The sequence below is a fragment of the Parambassis ranga genome, chromosome 2 (genome assembly GCF_900634625.1).
Source record: "Parambassis ranga chromosome 2, fParRan2.1, whole genome shotgun sequence".
In the NCBI taxonomy this organism is placed as follows: Eukaryota; Metazoa; Chordata; class Actinopteri; family Ambassidae; genus Parambassis; species Parambassis ranga.
In genome coordinates this window covers 17,063,691-17,083,791 of record NC_041023.1, presented here as the reverse complement: position 1 = coordinate 17,083,791, position 20,101 = coordinate 17,063,691, and the positions used below count along the sequence as shown (strand labels likewise).

Sequence of the window (20,101 nt, the reverse complement as noted above, 5' to 3'; positions counted from 1 at the left end):
GCAATAAATGAGCCCAAACGCTAAAAAATAGAAACTGACTACATTTCCCATGAGCTCAGGAAAGGAAATGCGTCACTGTCGTTTTCATAAGGCATGCTGGGTACATGCCCTCTCTCTTTCCGGCTGGTACGCCATCATGTAAGCAATTTTTCTATGCTTTTGAACGAAACGAAATCCATTAAAATCACCTTTTAGATTGTTACATCTGTCTCTCTGACTCGGAATATAGATTGTCCACATATTGATAATCTACGTACCTTGATTATTTTTTTAACAGACATGGTTAAAGTCTGTGATTATAGCTCTGTTTGACTGGTGCTGTGATGCTGGCGATCCTGTAGCCATCGGCACTGCTAGCAGCCGCAGAAAGCTAATGTCCTGTTGCAAAGCTGTCTTGACATTTCGGTTTAACGAGTAGTTTTTGCGTTTTAAGGTATCATGAAAGGTCGTATACGGTTAGTTAATTTTTCTTGGTACATGTGTGGTAATATTATCAACACACAGAGGAGTGCGAAGCTATGTAGTTAGCGTTAGCTGCTAGCTTCAGTCGGCGTCGGCTTTCTGATACACATGGGTTGAATGAGCTATTAAACCTTGTTTGTGTCCATGTATTCTAAAACGCGATTTGCTACATGTTGTGCGTGTGTGTGTTTATACTAGTTCAAAACTATACAAACGAACGTGTAATTGTGAATGTCTGGGAAACGGTTTAATGGCTTTATAGGAGAGAGTTGGTGATCTTGAACCATGTGCTGTTATTATTGTTAACCTGCAGGTTTCAGTGTAATTCTGAAAAACACACCTGCATCACAAGCTATTTGGTGTACAAAATCTCTTCAAGCATGCAGTTTGTGCTGGCATCAAACATGTCTTGACTGATTTTCTCCACAGATAAGTCAACATGGGAGCATATAGGTATATGCAAGAGTTATGGCGGAAGAAGCAGTCCGATGTGATGCGCTTCCTGCTGCGCGTCCGCTGCTGGCAGTACCGTCAGCTGTCCAACCTCCATCGTACTCCAAGACCCACTAGGCCTGACAAGGCTCGCAGGTTGGGTTACAAGGCTAAGCAGGGTGAGTCTGGAGTTTGTTGGTCTGCCTTTGTTTGTGACTTATTAACATTCTATGTGACAGCCCTGCTAATCGTGTTTTTGTTTGTTTTTTTTTAATCCAAAAGGTTACGTGATCTACCGTATCCGCGTGCGCCGCGGAGGCCGCAAACGCCCTGTGCCAAAGGGTGCCACCTACGGCAAGCCAGTGCACCATGGTGTCAACCAGCTCAAGTTTGCCCGCAGTCTGCAGTCTGTTGCTGAGGTAGGTTCGTCTCCACTGTCTAGACTGTAACCAGTATTGAGTAATATACTCTCCCTGAAATGGATCTGCATACGATACCCTTTGAGTGCAATGTAAGCATATTTTTAAAACTACAGTGTTGGTGTGAGGTATTCTTATTCAAAAGTTGTGAATCTTACTGAGGGTAATGGACTGACAAACCACTGTTCATCATGGTCCTATTTACAAGAGATCCTTTACATCTGGGCTACATGAAAGTGTAGTGTACACTAGCTAACCCTTCCCTATATTGCACAAGTCAAGTAGAATAGACGTTTTGAAAATTTCGTTATCTTGGGATGAATAAAGTACTTCTATCCTGTTTCACTTGTGCAATATTGTAAAGGGTTAACTAGTACAGGGTCAGATAATCAATTGTATCACATGCTGGTAAACTTCAGATCTTTGTGGTTTGTATTGTGGGGCAATTTATTCCAGACATTTGACAGCATAACCTAGAATAGTTTTGTAGTGAGTGACTGTGGCAACTCCCATCCATGCTTTTTGACAGTATAGTCTCTTAGTATTGGTGACCTAGTATTCATATTACATGCTACATTGTTTATATGTTTTTAATGTGGGTCAGATTTACCCACCTTAATGGTTCGCATTCGTGATTATCAAGTGGATTACCATCAGACAAGCGTGTCTGTGTACATGAATGCTTTCACACACCTGCAGGTCAAATCACGTGCACATGTTTATATGCAAAAAGCCCATTTCATGTTGTGTATCCACTAAAAGGTCAGTTGAAAATCAGATTTCTCTATACAGACCTGAGGAAAATATCACATTGAGCAAAGCCAGTCTGTTATAGAAAATCATAGTGACTGTTTGTCTCTTGCCAGTTGCAACAGCTTCTATTATCGTCATCACATTTGGCAGGCGACTTTGTAGTCCAACCATGGGTGGTGTCGTTGTTGTTCAGTTCCAAAAATGCTGTGCCTATAATTTCTTCTGATTGTCTTACCTGATGCATGTCTGCATTATTTTTCTTTGAATGCGTGACAACCAAGACTTCATCAAACCTCTTTTGTTAACCTGTTGAACAGTTTTAAATGGTTTCCCAATCCATACCAACCCGCTGCACACATCTTGAATAATAAATGCAGATTTATTCTGAATTTGCCCAAAGACTGAAGTTTTTGAAGCTGTAAAATGCTGCAAGATCTTCCCTTAAAGTTTATGTCTGGAAAAATCAGACCATTTTTTTGCCTGCTTCCTGTAGGGCAATTGAGCTCACATTTTTATATATATATATATATATATATATATATATATATATATATATATATATATATATAGCAGCTGCAGTTGATCATTAACACCACTGGGAGCCACCAACGCACAGTGGCTTGTGCAGCTTACATAATTGAGAGACTTGACAGATTTTATTTTCAACTTTTGAAATGTCTGTTCACTAGGAGCGTGCTGGCCGTCACTGCGGAGGCCTGCGAGTGCTCAACTCCTACTGGGTGGGCGAGGACTCCACCTACAAGTTCTTCGAGGTGATTCTGGTTGACCCCTTCCACAAGGCCGTCAGACGCAACCCAGACACCCAATGGATCACAAGGGCTGTGCACAAGCACAGAGAGATGCGCGGCCTGACATCTGCAGGAAAGAAGAGCCGTGGCCTGGGCAAGGGCCACAAGTTCCACCTGACCATTGGAGGCTCCCGCCACGCTGCCTGGAAGAGGCGCAACACCCTGCAGCTGCACCGCTACCGTTAGAGCACGCTGCATACGTCTGTACATTTAAAGAAATAAACAGCCCTTTTTATGGTGACAATCCTGTCTGTGGTTATTGGTAAATAATAAAACTAATGTAGTATGTAAATAATTGGGGAGCAGATTATGGGCTATAGCAAAAAGAGGGAATAGCATCTACAGCCAATCTTGGGAGGGTAATCCAACCAGCAAAATGCAATTCTTTGCTTGTGAAAAGGTCAAAGTGACTTAATTTTGTTCATTTTTTTGACAGATTAGTGTTCTTGCCATCTAGTGAATTCAATCTAATGTGCCAACAACCTATGTTGTTTGCTTTTAGCTTGCCGAAAAGTGATTACAGCTCCCACATTGTCTGTCTCAATAGATATGACTCAAAATGACTTTTTTATTCACTCTGGTTATATTAGACAAATAGTAGCTCTTGAAACATATAAAATACAGCCCTTTACATGCAGTTCTTTTCCATTGCCAAAAAGTGACTCCAGCTCCTACAGGCTGTTATTTACAACTCTAAATGACCAAATTTGGGTCACAGTGCTTATATCTAACAGTTTATAGGCCAACTAATTTCTTCCTGTCAAGCTGTCAAAAGTGATTGGACGTCCTACAATGTGCTTAAATTACTTTCTGACTCAAAATGATTCATAATATGTGGTTGCCAAAAAGTGCTCTTGGCAGTCATTTACAGCAGCAGTATTGATGTGCGAACAGTGTAGGGGTGGTTAGTTCTGTTATCCTGTTCATTGACATTTATAAGTGAGCTGGAAGCAGCCTGGTACTAACGTCACTTTTTTGAGTACAGACTGGTGGGAGCTGAGGCATTAAGGCATGATGTTACCCTGAGTGTCCTCGGGGATCAGCTTTGCTTCAATGATTTTTCTTTTCACCATGCAACCAGGCTATTTACACACAGGTTGCTTCACTATGCTTGATGTGTTCCACTTCCAACTCCCTGGACATGGAAGCACTCAAGTCAGGCTTCACTGTGTGCACAGGAAAACCTGCTCCGAGGGGTTTCCAAGTCTATTAAGGCACATTCATTAGAACAGCTTGGGATGCCTGTGGGTTAGCGGGGCGATGAGGCAGTTCATTTGAACTGCTGAATCTTCACAGTGCCTATCTTGGTAAGTTTTAGGCATAATTGGAACCATAGACTTTATCTTTCAGGTTTTCACACTTGTTCCTCAGCATTCAGATTTCCTGCAGTTGTGTTAAAGTCAGTTCCACTTGTTAATTCTGTTTTTGTGTAAACACATAATAAATATCTCATTATAGTGGGCCTCAGTATTAGGCTGTAAATAATTTAGCAAAAAAACATGTGTAGGCCCATCCTGCCTTCATAGAATTTAATGAGTTGAGCTGCAGCAAGTGCTGCTGATCATCAGTCCTTGATGAATTGACTATCAGCAGGTGTACAGACCTCTATGAAAACAGATGTTTTGGCAGTTTGCTGCTCTGGAGCATTCAGGTGTGTGTTAACACAAAGACGAGAGAAAAACGAACAATTGTGTTAGAGAAGCAGCTGTTGCTACACATCAATCTGGAAAGACTTATAAAACCATTTCAAGATTATTTAAGAAAACATTCAAGACAGCTGTCAATCTTCACAGGAGTGGACGTCCCAAATTCAAATTCACCCCAAGATCAGACCGTGCAATGATCAGAGAACTCATACAAGCATGGTGGTGGAGGTATGGTGATTTGGGCTTGTTTAACAGCCACAGAGTCTGGATACCTTGCAGTCATTATGTGAGGTCAAACCCACAACATATAGATGATGGTTTTATGTAATGTTTTTACACACAACAAAAACAGAATTAAAAGAGGCGGTAACATAACTTTGGTTTTATTTCTCCTCCCTGCTGGTAGCTTTGATTACATTTCACTCTCGAACACTGGTTTTCCAACAGACACATATTTTATTGGTCAAGGAAACACAGGAAAAAACAGTCTTCATCATAAGAAAATAAGAAAAAAGCGAACAACCCTTTACACAGCTGCACGGAATCAAAGATGCTATTAGCAAACCAAGATTATCTGTCCATCATTGTGACCTTGTTTAAGCAAAGCAGTACAAAAAAATGTTAGTGAATCAAAAACCAGTGAGGGCAGAGCAGATATTTAAGGGAAGTCTTCATCAGGAGTGGTCATATTTGGTGTAAAACATAAAGAACATAAAGGGTACAGTCTTTCCACAGTGGGAGTGGGTGTAATGTTCACATTAGCCACTTGTCCTTCTCCTTGTTAAAGTTCTCAGCCCACTGTCGTGTCAGCTCCAGGAAGTGGTCTGGTTGGTTCGGGAGATAGTCTAGATACAAACGGGTCACTGTCTTCTTGGGTACGGCCTTCTCAATCTGTGTGCCCTCGTGCCATTGGTTAAAGGACGTAATGGTGACGATTTCCGGTCGGACGGACAGAGCCGCCTGCAGGGACGTCTCGTAGTAGCGTCCGTTGACCCGGTTCCTGGTGTTATGGTTGTTCCACGGTCGAACGGCGGTGTCCACATACCCGGGTCCGACACTGGGGATAAACAGCAGATTGTTGGCGTCGCAGAAGGCCTTGATGGATTTCCAGTTCTGGTGGGAGGAGCCATAGGAGAAGCCGTTGGAGGCGAAGTAGGTGTACATGCCGTCGAAGCCGCTAGCCAGGATGTCGTGTTTGTGGCGCTCCTCCACGATGAGGGCCACGAAAACCCCGTCGTATGGCGTGCCTCTGACGCTGTGGGAGCCTTTGGCTGTCAGGAGCTCCGCCCAGGCCTCAGGAGGGGTCAGGTAGGAGTCGTAGACGTAAAACAGAGGCAGGACCCGCCCCGTGCTCGACCTGAATCTGTAGAAGGCGCCATGTTTTCCATATCTAAGAAAATTTGCAAGGAAGAAAATACATTTAATGGCTCGATTTAAAGTTCAAGGATTTTTTGTTTTGGTTTTTTGCTTCTTTTTTTCCATTTTAATGTGCATTTCTGTCTATTACCACAGGGGGCGCCAATTTTGGAAATATATTAAAATCACGCACATATCAGCTGTAATTTCCTGATGTTGAAATGAATGACAACTTAACAATTTGAAAACAATTTCTTTTACTAATAATAAAATATATTTTATTTAATTGAAACAAATAAAAAAATATATTTAATTGTATACACTATACACACTCATCTTGTATAATCATAAACTAAAAAATGAAAGAAATGTAATACCCGATGCCATAATTATGTTTAAAAAAATGTACTGGTATGTTCATGAAAATCATTTCTTTTTTCTGTCTGATGTTTGTTTTTAAACAGACGGCGTGCGCAGTGGGAGACTGGCTACAATATATAGTCCACAAATCTGATTCCAAACTCCACTCCTCACTCCACAAAGCCCCGGCCTTTGATTTCCCTCCAGTCTTCTTATTACAAACATGGCATCATGGAGGCTCTTTATTCTCATTCCCAGTCGCAGTGGGAGATCATATGCTGCTTAACACCTAATATTAAACACTCTGACGACCTTGTGTCTCACTCTGTACTACTACTACTACAAAAGACTCCTGTGACACAGATTCAGACTGGTTGAAGTCAGAGTAAAAGCTACCTTCTGATCCATTACAGCAGGATCTCTCTGGAGACGCATCTATATTTAACGACCTGTTCCTCATCTAGGCTTCATGTTTTCACCGGATCTGCAGACGTCTAACGTCAGCAGCTTGCCGGTCCAGACGAAGAAGCTTGACCTTTTTTTTCTGGTCCAGCCATAAAGGAAACAAATGTAGGACAGTGGTAGGTAGACACACAGAGAAATGTCTCACTTGTCAATGATGTACTTGATGTTGTCATGCATGCTCTGGTCCGTCCGCCCCTTGTATGGCTGTATGTGAAAGGCCACCTGCAACGAAAACACATGCAAATAAAGAAGTTAATAGAAAGTATCAGGAGGACACATACAAAGCTGAAAAATAAAAGATTATGCAGCACATCACTTAGTTTAGCATTTAATTAGCAGTATGCTAATGTTATTTAGTGCCTACTCTGCTTTATATACATGCAGTGTGACACATCATGAGGTGTGGTGAACAATATTGTGAAAAAGGTGTAGTAGTACTGGATGTAAAGCAGACATGTTGAGCCTTTGTCGGCCATAATGCACGATCCTTTCCTTTACCGATTTCCTGTTTTATTTTAAAAGTACCCGGGACTTGTTTTGCATGTGTTTAAAGCTTATTTGTTGCACTTCCTGTTTTATATTGTCTTTCTATCGCTTCCTGTGTTGTGATTGGCTGCTCCGCCCTCATTGCTTCCACCTGTTTCTCATGACTGTTTGCCTGAGTTTCATGCCTTATACTCCTGTCTCTACATCCTCTTAGTGTTTACTTTTGTGTATTTTGTCAAACCTGGTTCTCCTATATCAATCAGTTGTAGTTTTATCCATTAGCATAATGCTAATGTTTACAAGCAAACTCATCTTCCTTGAACGAGACATCTACAGGAAGCAAGGTGTGGCACAGGTGAAGCTTCATCCACCATGCCTAAGGCAGGTATGTTAGCGTACATTAGCATTCATTTGGCTAACTTTTGTATACAGTTTTTAATAGTTTTGTTCTAATATTGTAAGCCTCATATTTTACTGTTCGTGTACATTCCTTTGTGCTATTGTCCTGCAGCGGAGATGTGCGATCTCATCCCCCTCCAGCAAGGTAAGCTAACTCACTGCCCCAACCCAGCTGTGTTATCATTTTAAAAAAACATGTGCAGCATGTTTCAACACTCATCTACATTATATGCAAAGGTGCAAGCTCTATGACTTGAGAAGTATGACTTGAGTCATTCCCCTCCTTTCCTGCTTCCATAGGATTTAATTAGTTGAGCTGCAGCAGGTGCTGCTGATCTTTTGAACATTACTCTAATAACTGCCTGTATCATGATGCCTTCTTGAATGTATTATTTTTTGCATGTTGACTAGACACATACATACAGTATCATCTAAATGGATTCCTTACCATCCTTTGGTTGAACCTGAAGCATTTAGCTTGGAGTAACCAAATGTCATGTTCATTTTCACACACAGTGTTCTTTGGCAGAAGCTAAGTGTTGGTCTGTAATGCTTGTTTTCCTTTGTCGCAAATAGGGGGGAGGAGGTGTGTGTGTGTGTGTGTGTGTGTGTGTGGGGGGGGGGGGGATCCAGTGACAAACAGCAGAGCATTGACAGAGCTGTCGAGCCACAAACAGCGAGTGCACAACGCCCACTCTATCTTTCCAAAAGAGGCTGCAAGGTCTTCATAAACAGTTGCCATGGCAACGCGGCGGTGTTTGGCGCCCGAGCTTGGGCTTGTCAGTGGTTTAGACTGGCTGGAAATATCATAAAAGCCGGCGAGGTAAGAGTCTGAAGCAAGATGAAAAGTGCTTTGTTCACACAGATCACCATTGTGAAGTGTGATGCTGACATATTTACATTGAGAGCCTCAGGTGTACAGACGGTGCACTGAGAAGATGTCACCAGTGTTTCCAGATGATGGCACACTAACCTGAAGCCATGTTATGCATCACATTACTGTATGCCACAGTTTCCACTATATTATTATTATCTGCTGCAGACAGTTCAATGTTGTTATACTAAGATGCTCCTTCCTATGATCCTCACAGGCCACCGTCACATGGCTTCCTCAGAGGACGTGGATTGGACCAAACAACCTGGCATTAGCTGGCAAAATGAATTGTCTGTGATCTACATCAGATTCAGAGAGGTAAACTGACTGAATATTTTGATGATATAATTTAATTTAATTTTTCAGCTTTATCTTTGGTCTCCACCATTTTCAGTGGGATATTAAGCTTTTTAGCTAAATGCTAGCTAAAATAGGTAAAGCACATACCTGACTGTAACTGACTGTCACATACCTTTAAGTTTTAGGTGGTCCTAATAAAAGATCATCGAAAGCAAAACTGGAACAGATTTCCTTTTTGATATTATTTTCGTGGCTATAATCATAGTCAATAAACCTTGGTCTGTCTCCTCCACCTTTATTGAATCAGGGTATTATTTTACCTCTTAACATGTAGCTTCTCCTGTATTGTCATAGCTGGTGTCTACAGTAATGAACCAAAACAATGAGCTAAAAGACAAAAGATGAACTGCATGTGAGATCATTCTTGGTGGTGTCATCCAGTTTTAATAGGAGCATTTCCATCACCTGTAGCAATGTGCAATTGAAAATCGTGCACAGAAAATAGCCACAATCTGACTACAATATAATGCTAACAAATTATATAGGAAAAACCGAATAATAATTTACAGAAATTTAGGCTTTTAGCTGCTAAATGCTAAATCTTTTTATTGCTGGGTAGGTTGTGAAATAAATCCAAAGCAAATTATAATTTGTGTTATTTCTGGAAATAAATGCTGCAAATGTTTGAGTACATTTCAGTCCAATCAATATTAGGCAGATTGGTTAATAAAAGCTTCTTTTTGGTGATTAGAGCAATTAAAGGTGCACCAAAACAAGCTCAAAGACACAAGAACTTGTGAAATCTTTGATTTGTGGTCTTATCTCTTTAAATTACGGTAAGCCTTTCCCCCCCTATTGTTTAAATCAGCTGTTTGTTAGCACAGCATCCCTTTCAGTCAGCCAGCATCAGCATCAGCATTTCATTTGGACAAACAAGGTTAATCTATGCTTAATTAATGAAGCTGGAGCGCTGGAGGGGGATTATAGATCAGCCTGACTCTGTAATATGCGATGGTGATGACCGATTTCTGTGGCAGCGGTGATCCTCATTTAACGCAGGGTCGCAATGACACGTTTTCTCCTGGTGTCAGACTCACTATATCACAGGACGGGCAAATGTCCGAAGGTATACATGTATGACATTTGCAGAGGACACACACACACAGCCTGTATTTTATCAGTGGCAGTTCTGCTGCACTGAAACACTGGAGCATTAGCCCTCGGGTCAGCTGTGAGAAACACGCCGTTGTGTAAGTCGCACACAGAGAGAGACCCAGTTCTTGGTTTTAAGACTTCCATATGAGGCTGAAAGTAGACGCAGGGAAAGCTTCCTTCCTCCTGATAATGGCTGAATCTACAGCAGCTTGTTTTGCAAGCACCTTTAGCATCTTAATGCCGAAGTGAATATGACTTGGCTTAGATGGAATTTAGAAGAAAAATCTTCTCTGAAGCAGAAAAGCTATTGACTCAGGGTGGTGTAAATCAAACAACAGGTACTGGTCAGTGTGTGTGGGTTTCCTGTACACTTCCACACTGAGGCTCCTGTCCTCCTCAATGTGTACTGTGCAGTCCAAGAAGGCCAGATTGGTGTCCCTAGTGTCCTTCCGAGTGAACTTGATGTTGTCCACTGCGTTGATGTGTTCTGTGAACCGTTCCACTTCATTGGTCTTGATTTTGACCCAGGTGTCATCCACATATCGAAACCAGTGGGTGGGGGTGGTTCCAGGAAAGGTACTTGAAGTAAGTGGTGTTCAGGCAGAGGTCCAGCAGGTCACAGATGTGGTCTGGCTTGAGGTTTGTTCTTTCTTTGAGTGTGCTGTCTTGTGTGATTGTGTGAAGCATCTCCTTACCATCTCTGTGGCTTCTGAGGTAGGGATGCAGGTGAACAGAGAGGTGACGTCAAATGGATCTTTGGATCTTCTCCACCTTGTTCACAAAGAACATTGTGTGACTGAGTTTGTGCTGCTGACGATGGTTATGAGAGGGACTCTTTGGGAGTCCATACAGGCGTGGAGTGGCCTCCCCAGGATACAGTCGAAAGTAGAGCTTGGGGTTGATGATTTGGTCCTTCTCCAGTTTCTGTAGGTAGCTGACTAGTTTTTTTCTTGTAGTTGCTAGTGGGATCTCTCTTCAGTCTTTCACATATAGCTGTGTCACTGAGGAGATCAGCCACTTTGGAGTGGTAGTCCTGTGTGTTGAGGACCACCGTGCATCTTCCTTTGTCTGCTGCTAAGATGGTGATGTCCTGCTCGTTCTGTAGTGAGACCAAGGCCTTCCTTTCCTCCGTGGAGAGGTCTGGCAGCGCTCTGGCAGTGGAGAGTGTGGCGGTGACTTTTGAGGCGTAGGTAGCTCGGTGTCAACTTCTCCTGTCTGCATCTGAGGCTGAAGCATAGGTGGTTCCTGTAGTCTGCCAATTTCCTAGAGGTCTTTTTATGTTCCCTCACCTATTGTAGGGTCTCCATCCTAAAGTGATTGGCTACATGTTGGTGAAGATTCTCAGAGCAACTTTTGTATATCTTCAGCTAAAACAGGTATGTTTGCTTTTGTTGTTGGGCTGTTTTTTTAATTAATTTGATGAGAGAGAACCAATTATAATGCATTTTTTTCACCCTGATAATTGTATTTTATATGTTTTATGTATTTTCAAATGACAGCAAGCTAAACATTTAATTTAAATTTTTGGCTAATATCTGACCTTATCTGACCCTTAGGTCGCTACATTTAAATCCTAATTGCCAATGCAATGCTATCCCAAGCAACAATATGCTAGCAGTTTTTGTCACTAAAAACCTCCACATGTCTGAATTACATCGTTGTTTATGGGGACACCATCTTTCTATCTTATTATGATGTTTTATTTTATGGCCGATGTGTGCCGATAATGATGTCAAACAATATTATGCATCCCTAGCTTTTAGTAATGCGTAACGAGTTCAAAGATTATTGCAACTAGGGATGATAGGATGCACAATATTGTTAGCATGACAGTGATATCGGCCTTAAAATGAAATATCGGTCAACAGCCAATCAGATGAAGATATCAGCAGACTACTATTTACTATGATTCCATTAAGAATAATGCCATTATTTTGTGAAAAATGTACATGTAAGTGTGCATTGCGCAGGTTTTTTTTTCTACATGTCAGCATGGATGCTAGTTGTTAGCAGAGTTGTTGTACATTGGCTTTCCAATTTAATAAGCTAATGCCACAATAGGAAAGAATCTGTCTGAAAGGTTCTGTGTATTTGCATAGAAAACATGTGCATTAGCCAAAACAGATGGAACAAAATCAGCACATCAGATATTGGCTACAATTCCACATCCTGTATAATTATAGCCATCCACCTTTGTTAATTAGCATTGATAGAAAAGCGGAACAGAGGGTGCAAAAACATAAAGAGTAGCAAGGTATAGCTACAAATATGGTAGTGGCAAGCAAAGATACAGAGGGTCATTACTGAATATTTTCTCTATGTTATCTATGTTGTATGTAGACTGACTAATGTCTTTAGGCAACTTAAAGCTACCATGTGATATTGTATGACAGTTTCACAGCTCAAAAATGTAATTATAAAAAGTATCTGTTGCTCATTTATTACTTGTATCATCTAAAGCATTCATTCAGTCATTCAAGTCATCAGGAAGGTAAAAAACATACCGGTTGTCTCACCAGTTACCTTGATGCTGTGTCTGTGTGCGGCGTCCATGACAGCAGGGACCAGGTCCTCCGCAGGCTCTCCATGGTCATCTGCCACCCCGGGAGGATACCAGGACAACACCAGCACCCCTGCACACCCAACAGACCCCAAATGAACACAGATCAACACAAGGTGGTGAGATTAAACCATCTCTGTAATAAAATGTGTTTAAGGGATGACTTTCAGTTTTAGTTGGGTCCATTGGGTTTCTGACCTACACTACAGCCACCAGGGGGGAATCCAGATGTTTTAGCCTCATCATGACATCCATCTTTATATGGTAGTTATAATGGATTGCTCACAACATTATATTTATCTATTCATCATACAGAGTTTAAGCATACACGTACAGTATTTGTCATTCTATCTGGCAATATTGAATTTGATTGGTTGCGCAGGCCCATATAGACTAACATTAGTTGCTTTGCTAAAGCAGTCAGACTGGAAGAAACAATCTTTTAAGAGGCCACATATCGAACATTTCCTGATTTTTTTTTTTTTTTTTTAAGTAAAATGTCACTTTATTGAAGAACATGTGACCACAGGGTGTGTGGAATGGTACTGTAGGACCTGTTGGAGATGATACTGTAATGTAGTGGCTCCTGTTCTATTCATTTATGTACTAATAATAGACAACCTGTCAGTGGTGGCCTGGGGCCCTTAACATTGGTGATCCATGTGCAGCTTGGATCACTATGCAATGTTGTGCAACTATGTGAGGCGAGTGTGTTTGCATCCTATATTAAATATAATTTAAACTATTATTACTTATAAATGATCAAGATTCTCTTGCTTTGTGGCCCCTGATGAGTATTCCATTATAGTTACCCGCTGCAGCCGCTTCTATCTGGGTCATGTGTGACTCCAGCACCTTTGGGTCCCTGGAGCTGTAGGGTCCCAGCTCGGGGTAGAAACTCGAGGCTATGTCCTCCGGAGGCGTGTGCCTTCCCTGGGCATGGCTGGCTGCGATCTTTGGGTCCCAGTGTGGCACCAACACATGATCCCAGTGGATGTACTTGTTGTCCATGTTAGGGGAGCCGTACCACAAGTAGTAGAAGATGTGGATGTCGTAAAAGATGCTGTACTCTCGGTCCGATTTGGTGAACACCACCTTGGTGTCGCTGCTGCCCATGTGGACCTGGCCAGGCGACACAGCCGCGTCTTTGTTCGCGTCCAGCCGCCTCCTCTCGGATTTCTCCCCGAGTAGGTCCATACCGGGGGCCAGGTCCGAGAAGCCATCGCTGGGTTTCAGCGTCCTCAGTCCCATCATGGTCCCGAAAATGAAGAGCGTGAAGAGGAAAAGTGCAACCAGGGCTTTCCTGCGCAGGCGAGTCATTGTCGCTGTCCGTGGTGCTGTCGCACAACAACGGCCAAGTCCAGAAGCCAGCAAGGGAGTGACTCCGGTTCCTTTTTTTATTATTTAATGCCAGCTACAGGCTCTGGACGTGGTCATCGCCTTACAGCACGAACTGTGGCGTCGAGCGGTGGATGCTGGTACATAATGGAGCCTGTATATCCAAAGCAATCCACAACCAGGACCTGGAAACGAGGCGCCTCAACAAATCTCCCCTCCTTGCGCACCGTCTCCTCTTTTTTATTTTTCACATTCTGGAAAAAACACAAGATTTCATCCATCAACAGCTCCTTTCAGACAGCACGGCTCCCATGTATACAGCCGTACAACGAGCCAAGCCTGGTTACCTTTGTAATTCCATCCGCGCCGTGCGCCCTCCTCTCGCTCCTCCATCCATCGAGCTTGTTGTAGCTGCCGCTCCTGCTGCTGTCACGGAGCGCATCCGTTCAGCCCTGTTTGTTTAACTGAAGGTTCATACTACTAAAGAGAGAATGGAACATTTGTTTCTGTGCTGCGAGCTGCAGGAGGGAGGCGGGATTAACCCCGACCGGAAGATATGTGTATGGGGGGCGATGTGTGCCATTAAAGAAGCAGAAGGCAGGGCTTAATGCGCATGTCAGTGGCCATCACACTGTTTGCTTTTGAGTAAAAGTTAGTGCACTCTAAATCTTACCACTAATAGCCTACTCAGATCACCATGTTGGATGGAAACACAAATTAAAGGAGCAGTTGATTAAATAGATGCACTTTTATTCCTGCAGGGGTCGCTGTTGTTTCTGAATTGCCAAAGCAAGATGCACTCCTCATTTGTCAGTGAAGATATGTGGGACTTTTTTATTGTACTTAATAAATTATGACTTTTTGCCAACTAGCAATTTATGTTGCAGACCCTATGTGCCCCACATACACAAATCTGTCTTCTTTGAGTCACGGTTATAGGACTTGAAGCTATGAGTCAGCATCTGCCTGTTGCACACACGATTATGTAAAATTTTAAGGCTCTAAGTGAGTTATATTAAAAAAACTAATTGCTAAAACGAGACCAAAATGCCATTGTACCAGCCTGTAAACATTTATTTCTGCTCTAGTTGTCCATTTTGGAGGTCTGTGTGGAGCCAGCCCCTAGAGGCTGTGAAAGGGAACTGCAATTTCAACAATTGGTTCTAAGAAGTGGAGGTTTCTACTTAACCAAAAAGCAGCAAATATATGCATAGTAACTGCAAACAGTCGAAACCGGCTGGCAAAAGGTAAAAATAAAATAATAAAATAAATCTTGCTTTCTTTTTTTAATTTGGCCCATTGTAAGTTAAGGTGCACTGTTTTTAATAACGGATGCAGTTTGTGCAGTTTTTGTGGACAAAATAATTTTTTAATAGTGCAAACCACATCAAATGCCTGCAAGGCAAGGTCATGTCAACAAGTAGGCCTAACAGACTGCAGCAATAAGTGTGTTATAAACCATGCAGACAGCAGATGCAGAAAATGCAATGCAACAATCATAACTTTCATTAGTTTTTCGGGTGTTTGTGGTTGGGCGGTTAAAAAAAAATTCTCTATTCAAACATTTGTTTTTTTGTTGTGGCTGAATTGCTTCATTGAGGATGAAATAGTGATATAATTATTACAATTACTAAAATGATCCCTCTCTTCATCCCACAGCCCAGGAATGACATACAAAATGTCATTAAACAGAAACAACAAAGACACTTATTTTGTCATGCCACTTTAAATCTTTGCAGCGTCACCTTTTGTTTTCACGGCACCAATTATCGGGATTCTTAACATGCTGATGCTTAATCTTCATCAGAGTTTAGTGGTTGTCACTTTAACTTTGATTTCTGATCATGGCGTCGGCCAAAGACAGCCTTTCCCTGGTCAATCAGGATTTTGTCTTGTTCGGGTGTTGTTTCTTTGTTGCTAAGGATCCGTCTGAATGACAGATTATTGGTTTTAATAAATTTATTGTGCAACCGTATAGATTTATGAGCAATAGAAAAGGTATATACACACGTATTAAATAAAATTAGCCACCACAAAAATGAAATAAAATGAAATGAAAAGTAAATAATATACGTTTTTTTTCTGAGCTGTAGGACATAATTTAAAAAAAAAAATCTCAGTATTTTAGAATATTAATAATGGAACATTGTTATCATAAATCATGTTTTATGTGGAAGTGATCACATTACAGTTTATATAGATGTTAGTTTTTTTGTTGTCGTTTCCTATAAATATGATTCTGTAGTCATGGTTAGTTCATTTATCATCTGCCTGCTAGTGGATGTAGCCAGTGAGTGTAGGCTGATAAGGGCCACATGACACCTTTGTGTATTTACATAAAATAATTGGAATAACTTCAAATCAGCAATTTGGTCTCCCTTTTTTGTAAACCTGTCTTTATATGTGACATGTATATAATCATTCAAGATTTGATGCCACATTTTAATGCCATAAGGACATTTATGAATCCATAGACAGATGCATTCTGTGGTCTGACGAACACAACAAACAGTTTAAAGTGTTTAACGCCAGACCTCAATCCAGTCCAGCATCTGTGTGATGTGCGGGACAAACAATACCCATCCATGGAGGCCCCACCTTACAACTTCCAGGTCTTAAAGGATCTGCAGCTAACTGTCATGATCCCTGGTCTTGGTTTGTTGTATTGCTCAGTTTTCTGGTTCCCCGAGTCTCCGCTTTGTTTCCAACCCCCTAAGTCTCCCAGGGCTCCCTGTCTTCCACTCTGGTCTCCCTCCTGGAGTGTCCCTTGGGCCCTTGCCCTGGGCCTCCCTGTTCCCCTGAAAGTTTTCCCTCTGTTCAATTTGGACTTTGACTCTGAAAAGAAGCTTGCTTTCTGTTGGTCTTTTTGGATTTTTACTAAGTCTGCATTTGGGTCCCCTTTGAACTGAGCCTTAAAACATAACACTAACGCCATGGTGCAGCACCACAGTACACATTCAGAGGTCTGGTACAGTCCATGCCATGTCTACGCAACCAAACACAATGTAAAACATAAAAATGTGGGGGTGAGTGGAGATGTTTCACTTTTCTGCTGTACAGCAATCTGACATCCTCATTTAAGCTTAAACACTATGAGTTTATTTGCAGCACATTTAAAAAAACAGTGTTGTGTGTTTAATAAGAACTCAAGTAAAACAGGGCATCCATGATGAATTTAAGTATAAACACACCTATGTCATACAGTACATAGTATACATAATATTTGATAATAGCTGCTATGTTTAACTAAAACTGTACAAATCACACTGATAACAAATGTTCAAACACCCATGCTGTCACCAAAGATATTACATTATTTCATCAACTTGCATCATCAAAAAGTGGACCGTTTCCTCTCTACATGATGCCATGGGTGCTCTAGGTGCTCTATTGGTGTTTTTATGGGTGATCCTTACTTTACCTTTGAAATATCCTTAGATCCACAGGTGTCGGATGATTTCTCACATTTACACTAAATCTAAACTCTAAGTTCAATGTTCTTACCCAATAGTGTATCTGTGTTTAATTTGACATTGGTGCCATCTGGTGGTGTTGTGCGACTGTGTTAGTGCTGCCTCTGATAACGTCACACAGTGGTTGTGACAGCTGGTGAGAATGACCCTTGTGTTTCTTCGCTGTTGTTGCCTGTTTGGCCCCCGAGCTCGCCCGCAGCAACCTTGTCAGGCTACAGGCTGTTTGTAGTACGGATATCTGTCACAACTTAGCTGAGGGATATAGATTCTATATTGATCCAGTTTATTGATTGATTTCCCTCAGGAGGAGAGGGGGTGAAAGGTGAACTGACAGGCAGCCCTGGGGGACCGCTGCTTATACCACCACCCACCCCTCACCCTTCTTCTTTCCTACACTCTGAGTCACTGTGTTTAAAAACCACACATCATAAATGCTTATTTTAGTTTTTTAGTTTTTGTCACAAATATTGATGCTTAAGTCAGCTGCCATGTTTTTTCCTGAGGTATCACTCTAATTGTTGTGTATATGAAATCAAAGCACATGCCAAGGCTTTGTTCCCATAAGCCTCTTCTCTAAAGGAGCCCCGGGTCACCACAGGATGGCCTGTTTTATTGTGCTGCAGCCATGGCCTTTTTTCTTTCTATTTCCATGGCAACGTTCAGACTTTTTATATTTTACCAAAAACAAAGTGCAGCTAAGAAAATTAGCACAACTTCCTGGAAGCTTTGGGTTATATGCAAGTGAAGTTGAAGAGGTATTTTAAATATGTAGTAGTAAGAATGAGACAATGGGTCACATGTGACACAAGAGAAAGAAACTGTTTTTTTGTGTTTAATCTTTAGTATCTTAATGGTTATTCTTGTGTCTGTGTGGTCGTTTTGTGTTATATTTCTGCTTTTTCATTGTCATTGTTTAACGCTGTTTGTGTTGTGCTGCAGATTTGTCAGCTGCATGTCCAAGATGTAAGTCTCCTCTTCCTCTGCCTCCCAAAGGTGCTCTATGGTCATGTTTGCGGTGAGCTTTGCGACATGTTGTGTTATCCTGCTGGAAGTATCCATCAGAAGATGATACACTGTGCTCATAAAGGGATGGACATGGTCAGCAACAATACTCAGGTAGGGTATGGTCTTTAAACCAGACTCAGTTAGTACTAAGAGGCCCAGAGTGTATCGAGAAAATCTCATCCTACATCATTACAGAAGCATGCGCTGCTACAAGTCAAGATGGATCCATGCTTTTATGTTGTTTACACCAAATTCTGAGGTGCTGTCATTTGATTGGTTAGTAGGTGTACATAATAAAGTGACTGCCGACTGTCACCTAGTGAATTTTTATAGAACACTATCTATCTGTAGTCATCCTTTTGTGCTGCATGTGTGTATAGTTATGACATTGGCATGGCATTGTAGTTAATGTGGTTGTTATTCTATTCTAAAAACTGGTTGTTTTCTAAATTAGTACAATGCCCACTTCCTATGTTGTTCAATCTTGCATTGTATTTTTATTTTATGATTTTTATGATTATTTATCATTAACATGTAACTAATGATGGACTGAGTGTGATGTCATGACATACAATCACTTCATACATCATTCTGTATCATTTCATGGTGACGCACACGCGTACAGGCTGTTGGTCTATAGCTCATAATCCATGCACTTATATGTGATGCTTTGTGTGTCTTTACAGGAAGTTCTGTGACTCAGCTGAGCTGATAGGCTGTCTGCGGTCCTCCCCACCAGCTTGAAAGCGACTAATTACCTTTTAATGAGCGGCAGCGAATGAACTGACTCCAGTGGGCCATTGTACGTCTGAAATGGGCGGAGGTGAATCACCTCAGCCAAGACAAAGCAGGCGGATGCTTCTCAACTGTATACCTGTGATTCACCCACAGAGCCAGCTGCCATCTGCTGCGACAGACAGAACTGTGATGTCATTATCCTGAAGTTCTGATCATAATATGTTGAAATGAATTCAAATATACTTTTATTATTATTTATTATTTACTTGTTTTATTTTCTGTATTGTGTATTTTAATCTGATAATATTTTTATCCAGATTTAATTTGTTTGTCATTCCTTTTTATTGTTGTTTTGTGTCCTTACATTTTATTTTTTATTATCTCCATACACTTTAAAATTTAAAAAATTACAAATTAAAAGGCTCTTAATAGACTTGTATTCAGTCTTTTTAAGTGTATTTATAGAAAGACATTCACAAACACCCTCTAAAAACACATTTAACTAACATAACATAACATAAACAACATAACTTTAAAGAACAAACTGAGCAGAGTTTCTTCTTAAAGGTTCCTCACAGAATAATATAATGGTTGGAATTAGATCTTTAGATGCACATTCATTACATTTTGACACATACATGTATGCATGTTGACATGCTTTAGATTCATGTATTTTGTAAACCTTAAAAAATGTGCTTTATCTAGGATTTTTAAAATAAACGCTCAAGCCTCATGGGTTAAGTTAAGAAAATAAATTAATAAAATGTATAATAAATCTAAAGTTTTGATAAAATCTTGTTAATGTCAATGGAATTAAAACAACAACATTATACTATATATATTGTGTAATTCATACTGATTGCCTGTATAGATAATGCAGAGAAGATGGCCTCTGTGTTATTTGGTCAGTGTTTAAGTAAACAAAACATTCACCTTGTGGATAATTAACATTTTACAATCTATTCATTATCTCCATGCCTCATTAAAATACTTTACTAGCTCCACTGTCCCTATACACAGCAGCAGCCTCTCAGTAAACCTGAAGGAGATAAGTATTGATAGGTGTAAAAT

At 41.0% G+C, this 20,101-nt stretch overlaps 2 protein-coding genes and 2 long non-coding RNA genes across 4 annotated transcripts; 3 read left to right on the top strand and 1 right to left on the bottom strand.

Moving 5' to 3' along the window:
• The first annotated feature begins 860 nt into the window (after nucleotides 1–860).
• Nucleotides 861–3,119, top strand: rpl15 (ribosomal protein L15). The gene is made up of 3 exons (XM_028400228.1): nucleotides 861–1,073; nucleotides 1,177–1,313; nucleotides 2,756–3,119. The coding sequence occupies exons 1-3, from the start codon at nucleotides 902–904 to the stop codon at nucleotides 3,059–3,061; spliced, it is 615 nt and encodes a 204-aa protein (XP_028256029.1). The 5' UTR covers nucleotides 861–901; the 3' UTR covers nucleotides 3,062–3,119.
• A 1,944-nt stretch (nucleotides 3,120–5,063) lies between these two features.
• Nucleotides 5,064–14,306, bottom strand: maneal (mannosidase endo-alpha like). Its single transcript, XM_028398593.1, has 5 exons — nucleotides 14,162–14,306; nucleotides 13,289–14,068; nucleotides 12,440–12,549; nucleotides 6,848–6,924; nucleotides 5,064–5,911 (listed from the first exon to the last, which is right to left on the bottom strand). Exons 2-5 carry the CDS (start codon nucleotides 13,794–13,796, stop codon nucleotides 5,275–5,277), a joined length of 1,332 nt encoding a protein of 443 aa, XP_028254394.1. The 5' UTR covers nucleotides 13,797–14,068; nucleotides 14,162–14,306; the 3' UTR covers nucleotides 5,064–5,274.
• Nucleotides 5,693–7,944, top strand: LOC114430293 (uncharacterized). The gene is made up of 3 exons (XR_003669989.1): nucleotides 5,693–5,829; nucleotides 6,342–7,573; nucleotides 7,700–7,944. It is a non-coding gene; the product is annotated as an uncharacterized LOC114430293 (long non-coding RNA).
• LOC114430286 (uncharacterized) lies at nucleotides 8,234–19,111 on the top strand. Its single transcript, XR_003669988.1, has 5 exons — nucleotides 8,234–8,588; nucleotides 8,679–8,779; nucleotides 12,436–12,592; nucleotides 18,281–18,403; nucleotides 18,979–19,111. It is a non-coding gene; the product is annotated as an uncharacterized LOC114430286 (long non-coding RNA).
• The last annotated feature ends 990 nt before the right edge of the window (nucleotides 19,112–20,101 follow it).

Excerpts from the sequence above, each read along its gene's own strand:
- rpl15 (XM_028400228.1), top strand. The coding sequence starts at position 902 with ATGGGAGCATATAGGTATATGCAAGAGTTATGGCGGAAGAAGCAGTCC. Across the intron at positions 1,074-1,176 it reads GGGTTACAAGGCTAAGCAGG|GTTACGTGATCTACCGTATC; the intron begins GTGAGTCTGGAG and ends TTAATCCAAAAG. Across the intron at positions 1,314-2,755 it reads GTCTGCAGTCTGTTGCTGAG|GAGCGTGCTGGCCGTCACTG; the intron begins GTAGGTTCGTCT and ends TCTGTTCACTAG.
- maneal (XM_028398593.1), bottom strand. The coding sequence starts at position 13,796 with ATGACTCGCCTGCGCAGGAAAGCCCTGGTTGCACTTTTCCTCTTCACG. Across the intron at positions 6,925-12,439 it reads CACACAGACACAGCATCAAG|GTGGCCTTTCACATACAGCC; the intron begins GTAACTGGTGAG and ends TTTTCGTTGCAG. Across the intron at positions 5,912-6,847 it reads ATCAAGTACATCATTGACAA|ATATGGAAAACATGGCGCCT; the intron begins GTGAGACATTTC and ends AAATTTTCTTAG.